Source organism: Triturus cristatus, chromosome 8, assembly GCF_964204655.1.
Source record: "Triturus cristatus chromosome 8, aTriCri1.1, whole genome shotgun sequence".
NCBI lineage: Eukaryota > Metazoa > Chordata > Amphibia > Caudata > Salamandridae > Triturus > Triturus cristatus.
In genome coordinates this window covers 275,358,695-275,386,047 of record NC_140591.1, presented here as the reverse complement: position 1 = coordinate 275,386,047, position 27,353 = coordinate 275,358,695, and the positions used below count along the sequence as shown (strand labels likewise).

Here is a 27,353-nt window from a genome sequence, read left to right as displayed (position 1 = left end):
GCCCAACCGAGCAAATGTGAAGGCGCAAGACTCTATTCAGTCTAGCTCCAAAATTATCTACACCCGTGCAGTATGTATTTTGTCGCTAATAAGGTGGTAATAACTCATGCGGAGAACACTCAAAAGTATATCACGTAAATTATGGTGTCCATAAGAAGACGTTGCCTGCTAGTAGTATGCACGCTAATCTCTAATCCCCAACCAAGGTGTAAACAGCCCATCCTATGTCGATGAGACTGGTCTCCATGCATAGTGAATCTCAATACATATACGGGTGACGTGGTGTCATAAATGTGTACATATGTAAGTAAATCACCCTATGGGATACTATGTCAAAGACAAGAGTAAAATACCCTGATCTCAAAGGAGGATCCCTACCTGTCAGGAAATAATGTCTTTGATCATTTTTTGGTTGGTTTGCCCTGCATTCAAATACCAGTGACTCTGGTTCGACTGTGGTATCTAACTACTCCCAAAGTAGTTCCTGCTCATGCCCATTCTGGTCTGTAAATGCCATATTAGCTCCCTGGACAACCTGTGCATCAGGACCATAAAGAGCCGCTTCCATGTTGCCTTGTAGGCCACGTCCCTTCTGTTTATTTTAAAGACTTAGTAATAGTAGGTATTGCAGACCTGTATGCTGTCAAGCCATACCTAAAAACGACTTATTGTTTAATTTCGTCACCTAATGTCACAAAGTTTAAAGCAGTTGAGTGAACTAGTGGGACTAGATTAGACACACTATGCTAAACATTAAAGCAGCATTTCACATATCTCAACTCTTGCCCTCCCTCAATCACTTGCAGATAAGAAGTGGTGCACTTATCCACTGGTGACAGTGAGTAAGCAAATGAGTGCGTTGGTAAGGGCCGGTCCATAACTGAGCTGTGGAGTGAGTGTGTGTTGTGTGTGTGTGCATGGTGAGACAGTGATTTTATGCAAGCATGCATAAGTGAAAATCAGGGGAGTTAGTATCCGTGCTCGTTTATAATGAGTTGTTGAATGTGTACTTGCTTGTTCAATTTTCTGAGAACATTAGTGTGGTTTATAATCGAAAATATAATCCAGTACTATTGGCTTTGCCGGTGCTGTTTAAATAGTGTTTTAACTTTCATTTGGCCAGTACTGGGGTAAAAGTCAACTTCTGTAATGTCTCCACCGGGCTTATTACACACCGGAGAGACTATATCGATATGGATTGCGCGACTCCTCCAGATTCCAGGGATGTGGAGAGGAGGACGCTGGGTTCCCACACGCGGCCTCGCTATATCCAGGGTTACAAGAGTTCTCGAGCAAAGTATTCCAGGAATTGGAGGCCATAACTGTCCCAAAAGATGGCATTCCATTCATCACTTTTTATATATTTTAAACAATTTATTCCTGGTGGTGGGCATATACCTACCCATCCCAAAGACAAACTATACATATGTAGGAGGCAGAGCAAAAGCAATTTGTTAAAAATGGCACAGAGCTCAGGGCAAAGACAGTCGGTACCTGGAATCTTACCACCACTCAAAATCTTTAGTGCAGCTGAAATTCTGCCCAGAGTAACTACTGCATCTCATTCCACTGTGTGTTCTAATATCAGTGTTGGGGAGTAGTGCAAGTTTAAACTGAGCTGCTCGATCCACTGTGCCAGAGGATGGGGTTTTGAGTGCATGGTGGAGCGTATTTCTCCTACTGCATCCCTGTATCCCATCAGTGATTTTGAGTTCATTCCTGCCTTAAACAGTCATGCTAACATACTGCCTGAAATGTATCCCTACCCATGTGTTCCGACAACATAGTCACAGTGATCTAAATAACTTATTCTTTAGTGTTTTTCTCCCTAGATACCTATAGTTCTTCCTTAGTGGCACTATGATGAGCCTCTCTTTTTTACTAGCCCCTCCTACCTCCTAGTCCTGTGCGTCAGTTCTCATATTGAGCCATCCAAATCATGGGCCACTTTTGCCTAAAATCTCAATACAAATCCAATTCAGTATCCAAGTAGTGTCACTGTGCAAGAAGACCAAGCGGGATTTGTCCCCCTCTTGCCAATCTAGATCAGGCGAGAAGCCTCAGTCTGCATTTCAAAGGCCTAAATATTCTGGCTCCTCTAGCCAATTCCTAGGCTGGTCCCTGTGTGCCCCGAATTACCAAAGCCATTGTTGGCCCTGCAGCACATAAAGACCTTTGAAAAATTACTTGCTACAAAACGTTTGTTGATCGTGGGTTCCTCTGTAGTGCCTTCTGTCACCACGTAGTCACAAGAGCCACCGATCACACTTGTGCTGATGGGTCCTTCCCCAGTGTTGACTAAACCCGCTGACTCCCACCCCCCTCTACCAGTTCATTGTCGATACTGTCCATCCACACAGACTCTGACAGCGCCCATGCTGGATCTGGTTTCGACCCTTGTCTTCGACCCGAAGTTGACATCCGCTCTTTCCAGACCTATGTCACGTTAAAAGATCACTAAAGTGCAGCACCCACCATTTGGAAAGTGAACCCCAGACTCTCCCTGGATGCCAATACTGTATGAGGCTGCAAGTCATGTTCCGCTCTCATTTGGGCACAGGGCTTCCGAATATGCCACATGGCGATGATGAGCAGGGGGACAGCTTGCTGTCAACCCCCCAAAGACCCCATCCCCTTCCTCTTTCACTCTATTGATGCTGGGTGTATGTGGTTTTAAAAATATTCTTGGGTTTGGACACTTCTTGTGGAACTGGGTTAGATTCTCAGTCAGTTTACCCGCAGAACATAAGGGCCTACTTTCAGGTGGTCGGCTGCAGGGTAGCATAAGTTTTTTATATCACTGTTGCCTACAGTAGAAACAAAAACTGATTTGTTGACTGAAATCTTGCAGCCCCCATCCACCACACCTGAGCCCTTGTTTCCTTTCACTCAGGCCCTAACTTGCAACTTATTGGCTGTTTGGACAAAGCCCTGTTGGGCTCCCTCAATGGCTAGACAACTTAGACCACCCCTTGTGATCAGGCCTTTGTCACCTAATGTGGGACCCTAGAAACTTGGTACTGGCATCCATACGAGCAAGGTTAACCTTAGCATATTCCATTCTGCACCACCAGATAGACAGTCAAAGTGCATTTATTCATTTGACAAAAGAGAATTTTCATCTTCCAGTTTGGTCCTGTGGTCCCTGGAAGTGGTCTGCCTACTAGGTAATTGTACTCATGCTCTTCGGGACATGGCTTCAAGATCTTGCTCGCTGTCTCTGACCAATTCAGAACAGCTTTTCCCAAACAATTCAGGATGGACCAGACACTGCCAAATATGTATTACGAGCTGGCCTTGACACAACAGTGTGTGGGCTGGGCCATGGCACCATGCCTAGATGTGGTGACATCCAGGCCTCTTTACTAGACTTTCCCCTCGATGAATCCTGACTTTTTGGGGAAGTGGCCAATTTGCCTCTAAAACCCTTGAAAGACAGCAGTGTTATACCCTGTTGCTAGGTTTGCTTTAACTGGTTCCTGCCTGCGCCTCATTCCCGGTGGTCCAGTGGAAGAGCACTCTGTTCTTCTGCTGCTCTGCCTCTCTTGCCTCTTAGTTTTCTGCCCCTTTTCCTCTTTCCTTCGTTCTGCCTTTCTGTCACTCTTCTCCTCTCCACTTTCTCACTATTTCCTTCGTTTTTCCCCTTTCCTTTATTTTCCCCCGTGGCCCCTCCCCCTCCAGTGTGTACTTCTCGCTCCCGCCACCCAGCTGACCCGCCCTCCCCCCCGATTCCTACTTGATGTCAGCCGCTGCGTGGCAAGAAGCGCAAGACCACTGACCTGGTCAGTCTGACTGCTCTCCCCCTGCGCAGCTACACCACTAAGTGCTGCCCCCTGAGCCTCTGAGCTCTGTTGCAGGGTGTTTGAGGCCCTCCTCCATCCGCAGGCTCCTCTGCCTGCGCCTCATCCCTGGTGGTCCAGTGGAAGAGCACTCTACTCTTCTGTTACTCTGACTCTTTGGCCTCTTTTTTTCTGCCCCTTTTCCTCTTTCCTTCGTTCTGTTCTTCTGTAACTCTTCTCCTCCTCACTTTCTCACTCTTTCCTTCTTTTTTCACACTTTCCTTCTATTTTCACTCTTTCCTTTGTTTTTCACTCTTTCCTTTGTTTTTCACTCTTTCCTTTGTTTTTCACTCTTTCCTTTGATTTTCACTCTTTCCTTAGCTTTCCCCCGCCGCTGCTGCCCCTGCGGCCCCTCCAGTGTGTCCTTCCCACCTCCCAGCTGACCCTCCCTCCCCGATCACTATTTAATGATGGCTGCTATGCAGTCGCACCACTGGAGTGCGAAGGGCAAGCGCGTCTGTGCACCAACTGTGACCAGCGCCAGGGACCCTGGTCCCCCCACCTGCCTCCGCTACAACTCCAGCACCCTCCACTATCTCAACCCGGGCGCAACAACTACTGCCACATCTTCACCCACTTCCGTACCCCAGCAGCATCTCCCAGCCTACTGAACATCACCGCTCACAGACTACTCAACTGCATCCTCCTCAATGTACGTTCCCCTACACAGGCATGCAATACAAATGTGGGACCTCCTCAACACCTACTCGCCAGACGTCTCCTTCCTTACATAAACCTGGACCAATGCCAACTCTACACCTGACATCGCCACTGCGACGGACACAAGATCTTGCACAAGGACTGCCCCATCCGTCTAGGTGGAGGCATTGCTGTCCTTCACAAAAGCACCCTCCGCATGACCACCCTACCTGACGACACAATGACCCTCATGGAGCACCTCCACTTCCAGATCCAAACCAACCCCAAAACGACCCTTCGTGGAACCCTTATCTACAGACCGCCTGGCCCTCCCTCTCCCTTCACTGATGCTATTACCGACTTCATCACACCCCACGCCCTCACATCCACAGACTACATCCTACTCGGAGACCTAAACTTCTACCTGCATAACCACGGCGAATCACCTCCCTCCTAGAGAACCTCACCAACATAGGACTGAATCAACTAGTCACCGCCCCCACGCACACAGTGGGACACACACTCGACCCAGTCTTCACCGGAGGAAACAGCGTGTCCTACAGCCACACCACGGAACTCCTCTGGATAGATCATCACTGCATCCACTTATTCAAAAAACCCACCATACACAAGCACGCCCCCGCCTCACCCGTAGAAGCTGGAACAAAGTCACCGAAGACCAGCTCACCTCTGCCCTCGTAGGCCCCCCCCCCACCATCGATTACATCTGACGCAAACACCGCATAACGCAACCTCCACCGCTGGATCATGAACTGCGCCAACACACTCGCCCGCTCAAAAAAAGCCACCGAAAGACATATCATGAAAGCAAGCTGGTTCACCCCTGCACTCCAAGAATCCAGATGCTTCTGCAGATGACTTGAAAAGACATGGAGGAACAACAAAACCCTGGAAACACGCACCGCCACCAACTCATCAAATCCACAAGGAAGAAATCCCTCCAAGACCGAATCCTCACCAGCGCATGCAAAACCAAAGAGCCCTTCTCCATCATCAAGAAAATTGCCAAACCCTGCAACGAAACATACGTCCAACCCTCCCAAGACCTCTGCAACAGACTCTGCACCTACTTCCACCACAAGATTAAGATGATCTACTACATGTTCGACATCCAAGACCACCTCACAGCTCCAGCTCCCCCCTCATGCAACATCACCCAACAGACCCTGCCCAAATGGATCCCGCTCACCACAGAAAACAGCTTGAAGACCATGAAAAGCTTCCCCTCCAGAGCACCATCAGACCTCTGCCCACACCACATGTTCCACAGAGCCACATCTGCCATCGCACCCGAACTACTTCACAGGATTAACTGCTCCTTCAAGACCGCTACCTTCCTGGACAACTGGAAACACTCCAAAGTCAACCCCCTCCTCAAAAATCCCTCTGTGAACCTGACTGACCTCAAGAACGTCAGCCCTGGGGGGGGTGTGGCTTGGCACCTGCGAAGATGGCCGCCTGAACACTGAGCTCCGCTGAGGACAAGCCCTTTTTCACCCAAATCTGATATTAATCCAGCCGAGGGGTTCTTATTTTACCCCCTAACGTTTCACTGGGTGCTCCGGAGCGATCCGAGGGAAAAATCGGACCGCGAGAGGCGGCCTCGGGGCTGAAACGCCCCCAGTCCGCGTGGACGGGACCGCAAGTAAGGGTCGTGCGTGGTCTGGGAAACACGCCCGGCCGCCTCACGCTCTAAATCCTTGGACGGGACCTGCCTGAATGACCCCACTGACACCGGGCCCAAGCGCGGTCACTCCCGGTATCCCGACAGCACTCCGATGGCCGGCACTCATCGGCGCTGACAGCTGGCTTGGGTCTTAGCGGCAGTGGGAGGAAGCGCCGCTGGGATCCCTGGAGGCGGCTCGCGCCAAATTGAGGTGCTGGGCCGAGGGCCGCAGCGGCATTGCTCTGCAGGTACTGGGGCCGACGGTGCCGGAGAAGGAGGTCGCCAGCCACAGTTGGGAGCCTAGTCGATGATCCTCGCCCCAGAGGGGGTGTAGAAAGCCAGAAGAGATCGGAGATGGCGCCCGTTTGGGGCGGTGTTGCTGAGGGCCCTGGCCTGCCCTGCGACTACTACTGCCCGGTAGGCCCTCACATGTGTGACGCTTGGCGTGTGGAGGCCTAAATACGACCCGCTCGGTCTGCAGATCGACGGAAGGGGACAGCCGAAGGGAGGGGCGTGCACATTGGTGCTGACTACTTGCTCCAGTCCTCGGAGACTCAGAGATAGATACGGGAGTGCTGGGGACTGAGGACTCCTCTGGATTTCAGCAACACCTGCAGTGCCACGGCAGTGAAGCGCCACTGGACCGGTAGAGAATGATATGGGCCCAGTTGACGGAGCGTCTTATCCTGCTTTACTCCAGTCCGGGGGTGCGGTGCCGACAAAGGTGAGGCTGTTGCCTGTCGTGCAAACCTGTCCCACCCTTGTGCAGGAATAGCGACGCGGGAAAGCGAAGGGCATACCTGCCTTGTGGACCGGGGGCGCCCAGGATGCAACTGCTGATACGTCTTGTGTTGAACTCTCATCTCCTCTGCTCATGCCACTCCGTGGCATCATAAGTCATCGTCGCTCAACATCGTGCTCGGTGCAGGCGGAGGCATACAGCGCTTGCAGGACCGCCTGGTCGCGAACACGGTCACAATGAAGCCCAAGGGCAGCGCAGCGGTGCAGACAAATAAACTGGATAAGTATGCGGTCCCGAAGCACACTCCCACTGAAGAAGGAGCCCAGGGTGGGGGCGCTGTAGACACTGAGCCGTCTCTCTCCTCCATCATGGCGGCCATCCAGGTGCTGGTTGCCACACTCGAGACCAAAATAGACAGTCCATCGAAATGAACCTGTTGAGGGTGGACATGAATAAAACTACGGAAAGTGTCAAAGTAAACTAAACGAATGTTCGTGACCTTCAGACCTCCACGAAGAAACTTGAAGAGCGGGTACAGCAGTTGATACACCAGCACCGTCAGATGGCGCTCAGGGTTGAGGACCAGAAAGGGAGAGCCGGCCGAAACAACGTCAGGGTAGTTGGAGTCCCGGAGGGCTTGGAGGGGCCAAGTGTAGACCTCTTCCTGGAGGACCTAATCCTAAACCATCTCAAACCGAAGCGGCTCTCCTCATTATTCACAATCGAGCAGGCGCATCAGGCGCCAATCCCTAAGCCAGGAGCTGCACCCAGGACTATAATTGCTAAAATACTCAACTATAGGGACCGTGGTGCGATTCTACAGGCAGCCCAAACGCACGGAGACCTCAAATACGAAAATGCGACAGTGTGATTCTTCCCGGACTTCACACTTAAGGTCCAGCAGGAACAGCGCTCCTTTGATGGGGTCAAGAGAGAGCTCAGGGAAAGAGGAATCCAATACATGATGTTTTCCCTGCAAAACTCGAAGTCCTAGTAGACGGCAAGTCCCTTTTCTTTACGACCCCATCAGAGGTACAGGACTGGTTGGTAAGAGTGGCCACCCGGAATCCAACGGCGACTGCAGGTGACAAATGGAGAGACGCACGCATCCACACGCCAGGCTCAGCGGATGGCAAGTCCGACATCGACAAACTGAGTCAGCGCTCCTGGAGATCGAGATCTAGTAGCCCGGGAACATTAAGGGTTCAAAGGGACTGAACGTTCTGAACTCTGTATTACTGACCCTGCGGACCCACTTCAACGAACTGTAATGTATACCCTCCTTTGTAATGGGGTGGATGGAGGAGGTCTGGTGAAACGTGGGGTTGATTTCTCTGGCAACGATCCACTGTTTCCCTCGCAGGTCTTCCCTAGGGGTGGGGGCACGCCTCAGGCGCCCAGAGTCAGTGCTAGCCCTTTCTTTCCCCCGCTCATTGTTTGCACAGTTTCTGGGGCGATAGGCACTCTGCTAGTTGGGGATGTGGGTAGTTTCAAACCTACGTGGCAGAGTAGCAGGGAGGGGGGGTCGACTATGGGTTGCGATCAATGGATGGATAAAGAATTAGGAAAATAGTGGGAAAGAGAAAGGGAGAGCAGAAAGGAAGAATGAAATATAGGAAATATGAAAAGAAGGAAGAAACTGTGACAAGAAGGAGAGGTCAATAAAAGGATGGATACAAAGGTGAAAGGTTTGAGAGATTGAAGAGTAAAGTTATATTTGCATGGGTGGGTGCACGTAGGAATGGATTGAAGGATGAATGTTTGGGTAGATGGATGGAAACCTGGATGAAAGGGTGAAAGGATGGGTGATTGATAAAAGGTGGTTGAAATGATGGATGGATGGATGGATGGATGGAATGGTAAAGGAAGGATGGATGGATTAGATGAAAAGTCAGACGGATGGGAGCATGAATAGACAGGTGAAATGGACTCTGGGTGAAAGGCTTAAAGGGTGGAGAGATTAATAGATAGGAGGGATGAAAGGACCTCTTCTAGGGAGGACAGACCTTACTAGCTTCACTCTCCTGATGGCATTTGAGGTACCGATCAAATTGGGAGGGGGGTATTTTAGTTTGCTTTTTGCCTACCCCTGTGTCCACAACACGTCTTCGACAACAGCTAAAGGCTGTCTATAGACAAGACCTGGCATTTTAAAAGCGGGCGGCGGCGAGAACGCGTGCGCGCTTCACACGGGACACTGCGTGCTCGGTGCCTTAAAGGTGCGCAGGCACGTACGTTAGAGGGAACACTGGTGACCACACTCTGTGGCCCAGCACAGATGAAAAGCACTATCTGTCTTCCTTTTACTTTCCTCTGGCGTGCAGACTCACACTAGCAAAAGCTGAGGTCCGGTTTTCCCTGCATGGTGTGATCCACTCTAGTCTATGCCACTCCACTCGAATAAACTTCACAACACCCCAATCTACTTAAATTCACTTGACTCTAGTCCACTCAAATCCATTCCACTCTTCTCTTCTCCTTGCAACTCCACTCTATGTACTTCAATCTACGGCGCTCAACCTCACTCTGCGACACACTAACTTTTAGCCATGCTGAACAGCAGCCACACTTGTGTACGTCACGGTTAGAACAGATTACCATGAGTAGGTGAGAACTATTGGCTTTACCAATTAATGTTTTGTTTGTTTCTAACCATAAAAATGGCTCAGTCTAAGGTTGGCATACACAAATTTACTAAAATAACCCATCCCAAATATCAGGGGGGAAAACGAAATAAAAGCAGACTAGCTTTTCCTACTAGTTATGGCCCTGAAGTGAGCTGCTTTGTAGGCAGGTGTGCACTGAAGAGAGACCACGGCCGAAGTGGGCTGACTCATTCTGTGTTTTTCTTTTTTAATTGCTGGCTGACTAATCACAAATCTGCTGCTTCTTTTCATGTCAGTGTAAGGGAAGAAATGATTCTGAACATGTAATCGATGCGTTTTATAAAATCCTGCACAAAAAGAATTACACTTCAGTTTATCTGAGTCAGGGTTACATTTGTTTGGGCGATAGCTAAGGTAACTGCAAAATAAAAGCAGCAAACACTCTGTGTCTGTTTGAACACTGATTGTTTTTCTAGTGTACGGGTTCAACATCCATGTAAGAACTTTGTTTCTGATGGATACATCTGCCAGTGGATTCCTCACCTTGTGAATATCTCCTGCGCCAGCAACATTCGGAAACTTTTGTAGCAGTCCACGCCGATGGGGTCGAAGACGACGTCACAGAGACATGGCTCCGCTCGCGACTCCGCTGACGTCACCGGCTCCATAAGAAGACCTCGTCGGCGTGATGACGTCAGTTCCCTTTTTTCCGCGCCGACGACGCCAACGGATTTCGGGAATTGTTACTAGTAGCTTTATCTGTTACTTTGTGTATTTTCTGAAAATTTTCTGTCTTTCTTCGAAGATGTCGACAAGGAAGTCGGGTTTCAAGCCCTGTCGAGAATGTGGCAAGCACATGTCTATTACCGACCCACACGAGGACTGTGTTTGGTGCCTTTCATCCGACCACGATGTGAGTGGTTGTTCCAGCTGCCGCAAGATGAGCTCGAAGGCTCTCAAGGAGAGAGAAGCGAAGCTCTTTATCGCTCGGATGAAGAAGAAGGAAAAAAGAGGAAGGAGGAGGTCTGGATCCAGGTCGAGGTCGGCGTCCAAGTCGACTTCGGGGCATGCTTCGAAAAGTAAGAAGCATAAGAAAAAGAGGCGGCATTCTTCACATCATCACTCCGACAAAGGTTCGGCTCCGAAGTAAGTCGCCTACTCGACGTCGGAGAGAGTCAGTGTCTCCTTCTCCGGTCCCGGCTTCACCTCCAGCTCCTTCTTCTCCGGTGACTTCGCCGGCTCCGGCTGTATCTCCGGTGCCGGTATCATCCCCGACGCCGGTTCCATCTCTGGCTCCAGCTGATGCTCCGTCTCCGGCCCCGGGTGAGGATCTTCAGGCTCCGGGTGAGACTGTGACGCCGCTTGTACCACCGTCGGCGCCGCCAGGCCCGAGTCCGGTGCTGCCTGACCAGTATCCTGCATTCCCTGGTCCAGGTCAGGACCCCTCGCATTATCTTAATGCCATGTACGGGGTGTTTTCAAGGGCCATGTATACCTCTGGTGCACCTGTGGGTCCGATGGATCCAATGGCTTTCAATTTGGGAGTGCCGCAGGTCTACCCTCAAGCTCCGTTCATGCCATTCTTTCCGGCGACGCCGTCTTGGCAGCTACCGGCGCCGAGAACATCGACGCCGCTTCCCTCTTCACCGGCGCCGACTCGACTTCGTTCGACGCCGGCTGCTCCAGCGGATCCGCGTTCGACGCCGCTGCCGGCGCCGTCGGATTCGAACATGGCGCCGCCGACGCCGCTGGTGCGGATTCGTTCCAGAAGGGAAGCACAGAGAGTGGTGGATGAGAGACGCTTTCTGTTGAAAGAGGCTGAAGAGGGAGAGTTAGTCGAATCTGATGAGGTGTTTGAACATCTGAAGGAGGCAAGTGGACTGGATTTGTCTCCAGAGTGGGAAATCACTCCACCATCAGATGAGCCCTCTAAAGATGCAGCGCCGTATCATGCGGTCATCAGAAAAGCTGCAGAGTTGTTGGACCTACAGTTACCATCCACGGAGTTCAGGTCTAATATACTTACTGAGGTGCTGCATTCACCTACAGCGGTCTCGGAGCCTTTGTTACCCTTTAATGAGGCTATTATGGAACCTGTGCTGGAGGTATGGTGCAAGCATTTTTCAGCTCCTGCGGTCTCCAGGGCAGTCGCAAGGAGATATAGAGTGGCTCCAGGGGATCCTGAATTTCTAACTTTGCACCCTTCGCCTGAGAGCTTGGTGGTCCAGGCGGCTTGTTCGGGAAGGTCAAAGGGGGCCTTTCCTCAGGTTCCAGGAGACAGAGAGGCCAAAAAGGTGGACCAATCGGCCAAAAAGGTATTTTCATCAGCCAGCATGGCTCTCAAGTCCACGAATGCGACGTGTTTATTGGGGCGCTATATCCATGCGCTAATGGATTCGGCAAAGAAGATTGCACCAAAGCTGTCGGAGGAGGATAGGGCTGGCTTCAATGAAGTTCTGACTGATGCCCAGGCGGCTGCTCGACAAGTCATTCAGAGTGGACTGGACACGGCAGACTCAGTTGCCAGAGTCATGGGGTCTTCTGTTGCCACCAGGAGGGGTGCATGGCTAAAGTCCTCTGAATTCTCCTCGGATGTGCAGTCGACCTTATTAGACTTGCCTTTTGATGGGTCTGGCTTGTTCGGGAAGAAGGCGGATGCTGCTCTCGAACGCTTCAAGGAGAGTAAGGCTACGGCTAGGTCGTTGGGCCTTCAATCCCTGCCGAGAGGTTCTTTTAAAAGGTATAGGGGCTTTGGAAAGGCGACTTTTCGCTCCTATAGACCGACCCAGCAGAAGCAGCAAGGTTCCTCGTCGAGAGGTTACAGAGGAAGAATTAGGGGTCGCACACGTGGCCGTCAGCTCTCCTCCTCCTCTTCCTCCTCCTCTGCCCCTCCCACCACTGCTAAGCAGCCCTAGATTCGACATTCCGGATCATGCTGGTCCTGTGGGGGGTTGGCTTACCCATTTTCTACAGGATTGGGAATCTGTAACTACAGATCTCTGGGTTCTAGATCTTGTAGAAAATGGGTACGCCCTTCCCTTTCGGGAATTCCCTCCAAATTACCCTCCTTGCCAAGGGGCTTGCTCGGAGGACCACCGTCTTCTCCTGCAGGAGGAAGTCCTGAAGTTGTTTCAGAAAGGTGCGATAGAGGTGGTTCCAGAGCAGGAAAGGGGTCAGGGATGCTACTCCCGGTTTTTCCTGATTCCGAAAAAGGACGGCAGGTTGCGTCCGATATTGGACCTCAGAATTCTGAACTTTTACCTGAAACAGGAGAAGTTCAAGATGCTCACCCTTGCGCAGGTTCTTCAGGCGCTGAATCAGGAGGACTGGATGGTGTCGCTCGACTTGCAGGATGCGTATATTCACATCCCCATCCTGAAGTCGCACAGAAAGTATCTCCGTTTCACGGTAGGGTCGAGACATTATCAGTTTACGGTCCTACCGTTTGGTCTTACTTCAGCACCTCGAGTCTTCACGAAGGTGATGGCAGTGGTGGCAGCCCATCTCAGAAGGACGGGGATTTCAGTTTTCCCTTATTTGGACGACTGGCTGATAAAAGCGGAGTCGCCAGAGAAGGTGCTGCGTCACCTGCAGGATACAACTCGGCTGTTGTACAAATTGGATTTTTCGATAAACGTACCCAAATCTCACCTGGTGCCTTCTCAGCGCAACCTGTTCATAGGTGCGGTACTGGACACAACTGTGTGTCGAGCATTCCCTCCTCCTCAAAGGATTCTCGACATACAGGAAATGATTCCTTTATTTTACAGCGGAGCGGTCGTTCCAGTTCTGAAGGTCCTTCGCCTGCTCGGTCTGTTCGCTTCCTGCATCCTGTTGGTCAACCATGCACGCTGGCACATGAGGGCGCTCCAGTGGTGCCTCTGCAAGCAGTGGTATCAGCACAAAGGGGATCTCAAGGACAGATTTCTCCTTCGCCTCGAGGAGGCAGCAAAAGACGGCGACGATCAAGTCGCTCTACATAGACTGCAGCTCAAGGAAGCCGAGTACAGAGCGCTAGCGACAGATGCTACCAAAACATTAGCGAGGGACAGGGACGGACGCCTCTACGACCAAGGAGACAAGGCAGGCAAACTCATTGCCTGGCTGGACAAAAAAGAAAGGGCAAATAGATTAGTCCCGAAGCTTAGGAGTGGTTCTGGCGCTATACTCCCAGACCCGCATGATATCGTACGCGAGTTCGCTAACCATTTCACACACGTGTACCGGAGTGACTCCACACTCCCAGAAGATGACTCCACAGCCCTCCTAGCAGATATCCACTTGCATACCCTCTCGGACTCTGATACTAAGGTTTTGGACAGTCCGTTTACCACCGATAGAGATATTAGAGCACTAAAGCCAGGGAAGGCTCTGGGCCCTAATGTTTGCCCATCGAGTTGTACAAACTCAGACCTGACAAATTGGCCCCCCACCTAAAGACCATGTTTGAAGACAGTTTAGAAATGGGCATACTCCCAGGGGACCAACGTATCGCCACGCTGGTGGCTATACCTAAAGAAGGGAAACCGAAACAGGAATGCACCTCTTAAAGACCCATTTCCTTGTTGAACGCTTAGCCCAAAATCCTTGCGAAACTTCTGGCTATCTGGCTGCGGAAGGTCATAGGCAAATTAGTCCACCCCGACCAATCGGGCTTTATGCCCCACCGAAATACCGCACTTAATCTACGAAGGCTCCACAGGGTGTTGGGACGACGCACCACTATCCAAGAAGACGCCATTGTGGTTTCGCTGGACGCCACGATGGCTTTCGACACTCTAGAATGGGCATACCTGATGGTAGTCCTGCAAAAGCTGGGATTTGGGCCAAACTTCACCGGGTGGGTATGGCTCCTCTATACTGAACCACTGGCGCAAGTGGTGGTCAACAATAAAATTTCAACCATCTTTACACTTGAAAGAGGGACTCGGCCGGGGTGTCCTCTCTCACCATTACTTTATGCACTCTCCCTCGAGCCACTAGCAGCCTGGATACGGAGAGATCATTCCATTAGGGGACTCGGGTGGGCAGCGGAATGGGAGGACCGAATCTCATTGTACCCGGATGATATCCTCTTGTTTCTGGCCTCCCCTAAGAAATCACTGAGAGTGGTCCTTGATATTTTAACAAGTTTCGGTAGAAACTCTGGATACAGAATTAACTGGATCAAATCGCTGCTCTATGTCCTACACGGCCACCCACCCATGGTCCTGGATGGCTGTCCAATCCAAACGGTTACAGAAGGATTCAAATACTTGGGTGTTTTCATTTCCGCAGATGCCAAAATCCGCTATGAACGAAATTTCCTTCCACCTTTACAGAGGTTCAGGCGGGACTGTCGTCATTGGGTTGAGCAGCCCTCTTTAAAATGATGGCGCTGCCCCGTTTCCTCTATGCCCTCCGGAATTTCCCAGACCCAGTCCCCCAAAGCTTTTTCAAGAAAGTCGAATCTATCCAAAGGGACCTTCTCGGGGGAGGGGGGGGCATGTAACACTCGGCTGGTATGATGGAGGCATAGCTCTATCCGATATAAAAAAAAAATACTACTGGGCAGCACACCTCTCAGCCATAAACCAGTGCCTATATTGTGGTGGCAAAGACCCCGGATACCAGATGGACAGGTGGATACTCCCGGGTGGTAACTACACACGGGCACTCTATTCCAGACCCAACAAATTCCCCCTGACAGGCCCCACCCGGCTCTCAGTACAAATCTGGCACACAGTCAACTGTACTCTCGGCTGGGGGAATCGGCTCACACTGTCCACCCCGCTGTGGGACTCTGAGTCGCTGGGTACACTAAAGGATTTGACAAATGGGACTTTCACGAATAGGTGACCTCTGGGGACATAACGGGGTGACTACTTTCGCTTCACTACAACAGACACACGAATTGGCCGCATCAGAACATTTCAGATACATGCAAGTCAGACACTCCCTTCAGGCAAACATCCTGGTTGGGTCCCAGCTACCGGAGTCCTCCCTACTCGAAGATCGCCTGCTGGACGGGCACCTCCCCGAGAAAGCTATCTCACTTCACATACAAAAAATTAATCCGCAACACGCCAGATCCTCTCACAGCACTGATGGAGAAGTGGGGGCAGGACGGCCTGGAACTGGATGACTAGGAATGTCAGGGAGCGCCCTCCTCTCCGAGGGAGGTTGCTATCTCCACAAAACTTAGGTTGGTACAATTGAAAATCCTGCATCATGTGTTTATGTCGGGTCCTGGAATGGTCATTATGGGCAGGAGTGAAGAGGGGATGTGTAGGAGAAACTGTGGCCTAGAGGGATCCTTTCTGCATATTATCTGGGAGTGTCCCCTAATTCATAAGTATTGGAAGGAGGTACACAAGTGTATGAGTGACATATGGGGGCTTGAACTACGGCTCGAAGCCAAAAGATGTCTGCTAAATGTATGGGAACCCACTGACTTCAGCACGAAAGGTAAACTCTGGGCAACACTCTGCCAGATGGTAGCTAAACGAAATATCGCTCGCCTATGGGGGGCGCCAACACCACCGATGCTTACTGCATGGAAAACCGACATGGACTGGTGTATGGTACGGTAAAAAACTGTCTGTGACACGCGGTTGTCCCCGGAAGTGGTTGGCGCTTTGGACAAGATGGGACGTATATCCATGGCAATATTTGCGAGCCTCCGTATGCCCCCCCCCCCCCCTCCCCCCCATTGACGAACCACTGACTCCGTGATGAATCATACTGTTATCCTGATTATTTTTCCCACTGTACTGCTATGTGTTAAGATCTCCATCTGTGTAAATGTGATGCAACTGTGATATGATCTAATGTATGCACTGCTGTCACCTGGTATTATTTAATAAAAAGATTTATTAAAAAAAAAAAGAACTTCAGGCCTGTCTCCCTGCTTCCCTTCGCAGCCAAGGTAATCAAAAAGGCCTTCAACACCCTGCTAGTGAACTTCATTGAAACCAACAACGTCCTGGACATCTCCCAATACGGATTCCGAAGCAACCACAACAGAGACCACCCTACTTGCTGCCACCGACGACATCCGCTCCCTCCTTGACCAGGGCGAAATGGCAGCCCTCATCCTCCTGGACCTATCGGCTGCATTCGACACCGTCTCCCACCACACCCTAGCCACCAGACGGCCTTCGCGGCAAGGCCCTCGACTGGATACGCTCCTTCCTCACTGGCAGAACCCAACCGGTCAGACTATTTCCCCCCCCCCCCCCCACCTCTCGGAACCGACAGAGACCAACTGTGCACTGCTCCAGGGTTCCTTCCTCAGCCCCACCCTCTTCAACGTCTACATGTCCCCCCTAGCCACCATCGCCAGGAGCCACAGGCTCAACATAATCTCTTACGCTGACGCCACCCAGTTGATCCTCTCTCTCAACAACGAACCCAACATCACCAAATAACTTCCAAGAAGTGATGAAAGCCGTCGCCACCTGGATGAAGAATAGCTGCCTGAAACTCAACTCAGAAAAGACAGAAGTCCTCATCCTTGGCTCCAGCCCCCTCCGCATGGAATGGCTCCTGGTGGCCCTCCGCCCTCGGAAATCCCCCCACCCCAACGGACTATGCACAAAACCTTGGAATCTTACTAAACCCATCACTCACAATGAACTGCCAGATCAACGCTGTATCCTCGACATGCTTCAACACCCTCCACATACCCCGAACGACTTTCAGATGGATCCCAACCAAATCAGAAAAACTGTCACACACGCGCTCTTCAGCATCAGACTGGACTATAACAACGCTCTCTACGCCGGATTCAATAAGAAACTCCTTTGCAAACTCCATACTGTCCAGAACGCCTCAGCCAGACTGATCATCAATATCCCCCGTCGCATTTGCATGACCCAAACCTCCATGATCTCCACTGGCTTACAGTTGAAAGAACATTAACCTTCATATTCCTCACCCACGCATACAGGGCCCTTCACAACACTGGACCTGCATACCTGAAAAGCCACCTCTTCTTCCACGCACCTTAAAGACACCTCCGATCAGCCCAGCTCTCTCTGGCCACCATCCCTCGTATCAACAAGTCCAGAACGGGAGGAAAGTCCTTCTACCTCGCAGACAAAGCCTGGAACACCCTCTCCAGCTACCTCCGGCAATCCCCCGCATTGCCAGAGTTCAGGAAGGATCTCAAGATCTGGCTCTACGGATGACCCCAGCACTCAATGGAGCCGCCACTCCTACCCCCTTAGCGACTTGAGTTCCTCACGGGTGAGTAGTTGCGCTTTACCAACCCCTGATTATTTGACCCACCAGTGCCATCGTCAGGACATAAAGTTCAAAGGCTACTCTGATTTTGCCTGTCGACAGTGGCAGCCCTCTCAACTTGTTCAGCAGTTGGAGCAAATTTTTTGCTCCTCCAAAAGACATGATGTGACCACGGACACCACCCAAAACAAAAATATTCCACTTTCTCACATGCTGCAATGATTTCCAACCCGCTTTGATTTTTCTGTTACAGGACCATGCCCAGCCCAACAATCACCTCAGTTGGATGGATGCTGCAAGTTATTCACAAATGATATGCCCTGCCTTTTGTTTCATCCCCCTTCTATCACACCACCCTCAGTCAGGTTTCTGCAGATCATGCTGCCATTCTACAGCAGGATGTCAAATCACTTTTGGCCAAAGGCGGTCATCTAGAGGGTACCAGAATCAGAAGTGTGTCACTCCCACTACTTCCTAAGGCCCAAGAAGGACGGAGTGCTTATTTTATATCTTCATCACCTGAATGTCTTTCTATTGAAGGACAAATGGAAAATGCTCATGCTGGCTAAGGATGTTTGTGTCCTGGATCTGGGGTATTGGATAGTATCATGTGACGTGCATGATGCATAATTTCATGGGTGCCCCCTGCAGTTTCACAGATACTTCCTTTGGGCCATGGTGGGGCTAGAACATTACAGGTATACTGTTCTACCGTTCAGCCTCGCCTCTTGTCCTCTCAGGTGGTCATAACCCACCTTCGCAAGTCAGAGATTCATATATTCCTGTATCTCAACGACTGGCTTCTCAAGACTGGCTGGCTGCAGTCAGTCGCAGACCTCCTTCAAATGACAATCGCCTTTCTCTCCTCACTAGGGTTTTCCATCAGCTAACCAAGGTCCCATCTGACGCAGAGGCAGAGGATTCCCTTAATATGACCTATCTTGGACAAAGTGGTGTTCAAAGCCTTAACTCACCTGCAACGAGCAAAGAACATTCCGGATATGAACCCCATCTTTTCAGGCTTGATTTAGAGTCTCAGTGAGGTTGGTTCTTGTGCTGCAGACCTCATGCAACCTCCTTGTCCGATATGCTGGGTTTCATACGAACACCTTGCAGCGGACCCTCTGTTTCCAGTGGGTACAACACTGGAGCGGTCTGTTGGGCAACATCAGCATCTTTAAGGAGACCAATCAGGACCTTTGGGATTTGGCAAGTGAATAGCAACTTAACAAGCACTAGCCCACTCACTCTACCCCACGAAGAGCTCAATGCAGTGACAGAGACATCATCTCTGGGTTGGCCCGGTCATTGGGAAATGTGTAGATCCGTGGTGTGATAACCGCAGCAGAACCAAAGCTCCCCACCATCTCTTACAGCTTGTGCTATTCGAATGACTCACAAAGCCTTTCTGGTGTCAATCAGGGGTAAGATAGTCACAAATGGCATCTTAATCCCGGGTTGGCTCAGGACATATTCAAAACTGCTGCACACTGGCATTTCTGCTAAAAGGATCATTAGGAATGCATTCCATTTATAGTAGCGCCCAGGCCTTCTGAATGCCTCTCCTACCTTGGGTTCTGAGGGGTGTTAAACAGACATGGCCTTGTCATCTTGATGGCACCGAAATGGGCTCAGAGTGTGTTGTATCCTGACCTGTTGTACCTGAATACTTGCCCTGCGAACCGTCTGCCTCTCCGGAAGGAAATCCTAACTCAGCAACAAGTCAGGCAAGCGGCATCAGCGTCATTTATGAGGGGTGTGCCTGTCCTAGGCCTCTGCCAGGCTGCTACCTGGGTGTCCGTGCATAAATTCAACACGCTCTACTGCCTCAGCAGTCAAGTCAGCAGAGAGGGCCACTTTGCCTGCTCAGTTCTGCAGCACTTGTTGGAGTCCACCCTTCAGACCCTTTGCATTTTGGGAGGTACTGCTTGGGTATCTAGTGGTGAGGAACATGCGGTTAGGAGTGTCTATCCCTTTTAATTTGGTGACTCTTCCTACTCAAAGGGAGGGTGGGGGGTGCAATAAACATTCTGATGGATACTGTTAACCACTGATTTCTCAGCTTGTAAATAGCCTCATGCACCAGATTGGATCAGCAAAATTCAAATCAGTGCTCCTGAGTGCCGGCAGGTGGTGACAAGCAATTCTGCGTCAAAGCATTTATGTTCCGAAAGTTTCGAACAGAGCGGATAGTAGCACCTATACCCTATGATGTCAGTTCCTTTCTGTTCCTTCAGGAACAGATCCAGAGCTCAGTTTCTCTTTTTCTCTTCACTTGTGAGATATTTTTCCTTCCAAAATATTTTTCTTGTGCTCAAAGGATGTCTGCCCTTAACAGTGCAGGGTTTAAACCTTGTAAGGAGAGTCACAAACAGATGCCTATGACGGATCCTCATGAGGTGTGACTTTGATGCTTGGGTTTTCCACATAACTCCAAGGCCTGTGGTGACTGTGCCCAGGTGAACCCGAAAGTAACCAGAGATCCCAAGGTGAAACTTGACATGTCAAAGCCCCTGAAGGCTTCATGCACATCCTGCTCCAACTTGAAGCTAAGAGTTCGGACTCGCTCTAGCCCTCAAATTCGTTCCCTAGGCTGATCTTCCTCACGATCAAAGTCTTCAGGTAAGTCAGAGAAGAAGTAACAAAAGTCCAAGCAGGACTCTAACTCTTTCCATCACTCTTCAGAAAGGCTTGAGGGAGTCACCTCTGGTTTTGTACAGGCGTCAAACCCTACGCTAGCCCACCTTCATCAGTGCCGGAGGAGGACTTGCACCCTATTTCTCGGTCCAACTCTGACCAGGCTTCAGCTCGACTGTGGTAATGTCAAGATCTTGACATGCCCCAGCCTATAATGAACCCTTCAGACTCCGATACCATTCAGCATCTGCGCCATATTTTTGGCTCGACTCTGGGCCCGACTAATTGAGATGACAATGGATGGATGGGGAAGAACTTATCCTTACTTGTGATGCTGACAACTGTTACATGGATTTACAGGGGGCCAGTGAACTAGACACCCCACCTGACACTGGCTTGGTTTTCACCTCCTGTACCAGCGACAGAGAAGACTTGCTCCTTCGCCACAGTAATCCAAACTGCTGCTGAGGTCCTTGCCCTTCACCTTCCCACTATTGAGGTTAATGTGGAAGTCCTCAGGGACTTCCTATAGTCTAACCAGTCCTTGACTGAACCCCTATCGGTGAATCCCATACTGTTGGGCACTTGAGATAAATCATGCTGTGGCCCCCCCCCCAAGTCAACTGATAGGTCACCCGCTACCCAAATGTTTTGGCCCATAATTAGACAGCTGAGAGCTTGATGGTACAGGCATTCACCAATAAGGTAAATACTAGCGCTTTTCCAGGCTATAGTTAACCACAAATTCCTTAACTTGTTAATAGATCTCAAGTTAGTTTTAGTAGATTCTCACTTTCAATTTGTTATGACTGATCCACGTCTGAGGGTGCAGAAAAGTGTAGGAACATCCAAGACACAGCAGCCAGACTGCAGTGTAAACTTCCACCCTTACCTCCTGTCGCAACACATCTCAAAGACCTCACAAACACACACTTCAAGCTCCTCACACTCGTAGAAAGCCCTACACAATGTAGACCCTACAAACTTTAACAGCCGCTTCAGTTTTCACACCCTGGGCAGAAACCGCACCTGAGATTATTCTAAAGGTGAATAATTTGGTTAGATAAAATATCCGTAGGAAGGTGCATTACTGAAGGAGATTAACTTGTTCTTTACACAACAGCTAACCTTTCATTTAGATGTGTGTTTCTTTTAATGGATGCATGACAGATTTTATCATCTGAACCTTTGAATTATTTGCAGGCTCCACAATTATATTTGCGTCTCCTGTCCAACCTGGAATGCTCCAAATGGGAATGATACCCTTGTCAGTTGTTGCACAAAACAGGAATGCATACACAGCCTATCCTGGTCAGGTATGTGATAACATTAATTTCTAATTGTATCCCTCTTTATTCTGTATGAGATAAAATTAAATGTGTAATATATTTTCTCCACAGCTCTTGCGAATGCCTGCCGCAAGCCCATTGGGCAACAGAGGAATGGCTAAACAACCCATCCTGCCAAAAAATCAAAAACCAATTGGATCAAAATCAACAATACATACAGGTGAGTTGTTGTGGCTTTAGAATGCTGTTATGATGGTTTCTTTTGTGTTGGACTCATTGAGTGCTTAGCGTCTATCTAGGTTTTTGGTTTGCAGTTTATATATTCAGAACAAGCATTCCATTTTCAAATACATTTTTGGGGTATTTGTTCAGTAAAAATGGTCTTCAAATGTGCCATTAACCACACAGAATAGTACAGACCACAAAAGTGCATAGTTCATTTACATGCACAGTTTATACTACCTGAGCAGCAGCTGTGCAAGCTTCACTGTCAGACAGAACAGGTGCCATGCATTCAGCAGCAGTGCTCTAGTGGTGCTAATAGCATGAACACAGAGCACAGTATAGATAAAAGTAGTGCAAAGTTTCCTTGAATATCACATAGAGTAAAACGTTTTTTCACACAGAGCAGGTATTGCTAAATTTGCAGTATGTGTCCTTAAAATAAAAGCTACAGCATAGAAGAATTCTTGCAGCCTTCTTTCGCACACTTATCGAACGCATCCTGGGCAGTAACGGCAACTCAGAACTGGTTGTATTATATGATTTTGAACCTACGTATACGATACTGGAAAAAAAAAATTGTCAGGGCTATAAACGCATCTTTAGCCTACTAAAATACGCGCGTAACAGTCTGATTCGCCTGGAGTTTGACCTTGTACAGTGAAAATATGATTATCTGATGGAGACTTCTCACTGCAGATTACTTACCTGTGAATTTCCCAGGTGTCAGACTGGACACAGAAACTTTTGCGTGAGCTGTGCCCCTGCACACCGTCGGGTGAGTCCATTTGGCTCCGCGTGTCGTCGCCGGTGTCTTAGGTGCTGGTTGTGATGTCGCACTCACCTATATAGGTGCCACCCAGAGGCGCAGATGTCCGTTCCTTCCTTTCTTTCTGTGCCAATTAAGAGGGGAAGGGATGTGGTCCGTCGGCTAGACTGCCAACTTTTGGGGTCGCATCCACATCCTGTGATTCTGGGCAAATCACTTAATCTCCCCGTGGCTGTGTAATGTAAATACGGTGCTCATGTAAAGCACTCCAATACCTTCGGGTCGAGTTCACGCTATATAAATATGCAAAAAAAAAAATTAAGTGCTGATCTGGAGAAGAGCTACCCCTCTGTCTTTTTTTGACATTTTGTGGAGGAATTTTTCCCTGAGTCGAGGGATGTCCTCTAGACGTACAGGGTTCCAGCCGTGTGGTGCCTCTTGGCACGGTTTTGCGGAGCCAGAGCTAGGTTCAACACCTCACCTCCCCCCATTTCCGGTAGCCTGAGGGACCACCGCTCATTTGAGCGGGCCAAGCCCTCTGGTGAGCCTTCGGGCCCTGCGGGGTCAGAGGAGGCCCCACCTGGTTCCACGGCAACTGCTCCGGCTCTGGTGCCGGTGGGGTCGCATGGATCCGATTCTGGGTCAACGCTGGTCATGCCAACGCAACTTTCCTCGACGTCTGTCCTGATGTCGATGCCTCCGGCGCCAGCCCCGTTATGATACCCAACAACTCTGAGTCAGATCGACATTGGTTGACGTTGACTGCGGCGGCAACTGAGCCCAGAGGTTCTACGTCATTGCATGTACATTTGTAAGCCGAATGTTCTGCTCAAAATGGCCAGAGATGAGACATTTACATTAAAAAAGAGTGGGACTCAGAGATGATCTCTGTGGGACCCCACTAGGGAGAGAAAATATTTTGGAAATAAATTTGTCCAAGGCCACAGTTTGCTTTCTGTCTGTCAGGAAGAAACACAGTAACTTCCTGGCCAGAGAGTTCATGGCCCTTTCTACCAATTTTGCAGGGAAAGGGAACCGAGAAATAGGCTGAAAATTCTTAGGGTCTTTTGGATCAAGGTTTTGTTTTTTCAACAGTGGGAGAATAGAAGCCTTCTTCCATGCTTTGGGGAAATGCCCAGAGGTAAACATGGCATTGAAAATTGAGGTCAGAATCACAGCTACCAGTTGAGGAGCCAGTTTAATCACAGCAAGGATCGTAAGGGGAGCCGGATCTGACAGATACAAATAAATCAAATATTTGTTTCTGAGAAATTTGATTAAAGTCTGTAAAGACTACTGGAGATTTCGCTACACCCAAGATGTTGTGTATATAGCAGGCACCCCGGGTCAATGGGGTCACTGTTTCTACCTGTGTGGGAAGGTTGAACATGGAAAAAATCTATTCTGCTTTTTGTACTTGGCTGCTCCCTATTTTTGGTGGACCGGGAAAGGCTAATCTAGATACTGTTTTGAAAAGTTCTTTAGTAGAGTGTTTGGCCAGCGAGATCTGATTGACAAAATAATCTTTTTTTGTTTTGATTATCAGTCTTTTATATGCCGTAAGACTTTTTTATGTTTTGCTTTTTCTAAAAAGTTTAGCCCTTTCTCCAAATTTGTTCTTGCCGTTTGCAAATAAGTTTTTGTTCTCAAAGTTTTGCCGGATACCAAGGAGCCGTAGGCTGTGAGCGTTAAGGTTTTGTAATTATTTCAGAGGCCATGGTTCTACATGCCGATTCAACCCAGTGTATATACCAGGATGTGGCCACTTCTAAATTGAAGGGCAGAGGCACAATGGTGGAGGGAAGGTAGTCTCCTAAGGAAGGTCCCTTGATTGTATTCCTTGACCGCAGCGCAAATGCATTTTTTAGGGCATCGTCATCTTGCTGGCGTCTGGAAGAGCCAGTTCAAACAGGACAGGTGAGTGGTCTGACCAAGTAAGGGGTAGTACCCCTGAGTAGGCTAAATGTGGGTGATTAGAAAAGATGCCATCTAAGGTGTGGCGTGCCTCATGGGTGGGACTTTGCACTAGTTGTGTTAGTCCAATACTGTTCAGGACATTCCTCAGAGCAGCTGAATCTGTACATATCCTGGGGGATTCCAGATGAAATTAAAATCAGAGTATGGTAAAATTATTAGAGCAGAGCCCTTCTTCTACTAATGTGCCTATATTTGGTAAGAACACATTGTTTGGGCCAGGGGGTCTATAAAGTAAAATTCCCTTAAAGGAATGATGGTGTTTGAGTAGAAAGCAGAAGGGCAGGGGTTCGCAGGAAGCAATAGAGATTGTTTCGTATACAGCCGTCATAGAGCTATGATAGATGACCGCTAAACCGCCTCTCCACCCCGCCTTCTTCTAACGGGCCTATTCAGTGTGTGACATATAAACCCGGGTGGGGTAGCTTTAACCAAATCTGGCCCGAGACCTCATCAGTCCAGGATTGAGTCTCAAAAGCAATTTTTGTTTTGTGGTTTTCTGTTAGTTCCGCACATTCCCTGTTTTACTAAGGATCAGGCGTTTAAGAGAGTACCAGGTAAAAGTTTGGTATTCAGGCTATGATTCCGATGTTTCAGCATCTACCCTGGATTTTGGTGAGAATGACTCAGGCTGCTGGGATTCATGGCTTCCTACATCCTGTTGGTAAATCACGGCAGATGGTGTATGCAGGCTCTGCAGTAGGACCTGAAATTTCAGTGGGCGGAGCATCAGGGGAATCTCTTTGATGTGGTCCAGATCTTAGAGGGAACTGCCAAGGACCTGCTGTGTTGGTTGACGAACTGCAATTGAGTCAGAGGCAGGTCCCTCTCCCTTCCCCAACCAGATCTCACAGTAGTGACAGATGGGGCGGCCATCTGGGAGAGGTGGAGCTCAGGGGACACCGGTCTCTGGTAGAGCTGAGGCTACACATCAGTTTGTTGGAGCTTCGGACGATCCAGCTGGCATTGAAAGCTTTCCTTCCCTCTGTCAAGGAGATGTTAGTGCAAGTGTTCATGGACAACATCACCATCATGTGGTACTGCAATAGGCGGGGTTAGTTCGTGGACTTTTTGTCAAGAGGCCCTGGGTCTCTGGCCATGGCTGGAACAGCAGGGCATAACCCTGGTGGTTCAACACTTGGTAAGTTCTCTGAACACCTGGGCAGACTAACTCTGCTGTCGATGCCTAGCGATCATAAATGGTGCCTCCAGTTGGAGGTGGCGCAAGGTCTCTTTCAGTAGTGGGGAGAGCATTGGTTAGATCTGTTCGCCTCTGCAGGGAACGCGCAATGTCAGCCGTTTTGCGTGCTGGATTTTCTAAGGTGGCTATCGCTCAGCAAGGTTTTTCATCACGAGTGGAGCTCAGGTCTCCTGTACGCCTTTTTGCCCATACCGCTTCTGCCCAGAGTTATCAAGAACGACCAGGCCCAAGTAATTCTTGTGGCCCAGGTCTGGGCACAGAGAGTCTGGTATCCAAAGCTGCTTTGAATGAGCATCGATCCTCCAACCATGTTGCCCTTTTGGAAGGATTTTCTGTCGCAGCGGCAGGGGAGGGTCCTCCACCCAAACCTGTCCACTTTCTGCCTCCATGCGTGGAGATTGAGTGGCGACAGTTTATAGCTTTTGACCTTCCTCCCGGAGTTTGTAATGTTGTTTTGGCTGCCAGGCGGCCCTCCACTAAAATGGTATACGCTTGCAATTTGTAAAATATTGTACAGAAAGGTCTACTGGCCCTCTTTCTGCTTCTCTGTCTAATATTCTTCTTTTTATTCTTACAGTTGCCCAGCAGGGCTCTGCCTTGAGTACCCTTAAGGGTTATCTTTCTGCTGTGTCCGCTTTATTGCGGGTACCAGACCAACCCTCTTTGTTTAAATCCCCTATTGTAAATAGGTTCGTAAAAGGGCCTGTACATATGTTCCCTCCTATCATCCCCTATAACCCTTTATAATGCCGCAGGGGACCTTAATTTGGTTCTCACCTTTCTTATGTGTGCTCCCTTTGAGATGTTGCACAACTGTCCCCTCCGGCTGCTTGCCATCAAGACAACCTTTCTAGTGGCGATAACATCTGCCTGAAGGGTGAGTAAATTGCTGGCGCTGTCATGCAAGCTTCCATACACGATTACCTTTTTGTATAAGGGGGTGCTTTTCACCCGTGCCTCACTCCTACCAAAGGTGGTTACCCCATTCCATCTGGGTCAATTGGTCACACTGCCCACCTTTTTTGCTCCACCAAATACCTCTAGGAAGAGGAGCGTCTCTACCATCTGGACCCAAAAAGGGCATTGCCGTTCTACCTTGACTGCATAAAAGAAGTTCTCTTTGTGGGTTAGGTGGGAACTAAGAAAGGTCGGGCAGTGCAGAAACTAACTATTTTGCGCTGGATCATCATCTGCATTAAAATCTGCTACATTCTCGCTAGGAAGCTGCTTCCTGAGGGCTTACGGACCCATTCTACAAGGGGAAAAGCTGCGACCTCGACGTTGGCTCGTGGTGTCCCAGTCCTGGATATATGCCAGACACCAACATCTGCATCTCTTCACATGTTTGCCAAGCATTACTGCCTGGACAGTCAGGTCTGTTGGGACGGGCATTTCACCTGTTTGGTCCTGCAGGCCTTTTTATTTTAGAAAAATCTGTCCGCAGCCCACCGCCATGGCATGTCATGAGTATCTATTCAAAGGTAAGGAATCTGCAGCTAGAAGTCTCTTTCAGATGGTCAAG

General features: G+C 49.6%; 1 protein-coding gene across 3 annotated transcripts in view; it reads left to right on the top strand.

Annotated features, from left to right (window-relative positions):
- NPAT (nuclear protein, coactivator of histone transcription) overlaps positions 1-27,353 on the top strand; it is a 352,831-nt gene that overhangs the window by 250,879 nt on the left and 74,599 nt on the right. For all 3 annotated transcript variants that reach the window (XM_085621511.1, XM_085621512.1, XM_085621513.1), the window contains 2 exons: positions 21,580-21,692; positions 21,777-21,885. In XM_085621511.1, coding sequence (XP_085477637.1) covers positions 21,580-21,692; positions 21,777-21,885 — 222 coding nt within the window. The remainder of the gene's footprint in view (positions 1-21,579; positions 21,693-21,776; positions 21,886-27,353) is intronic.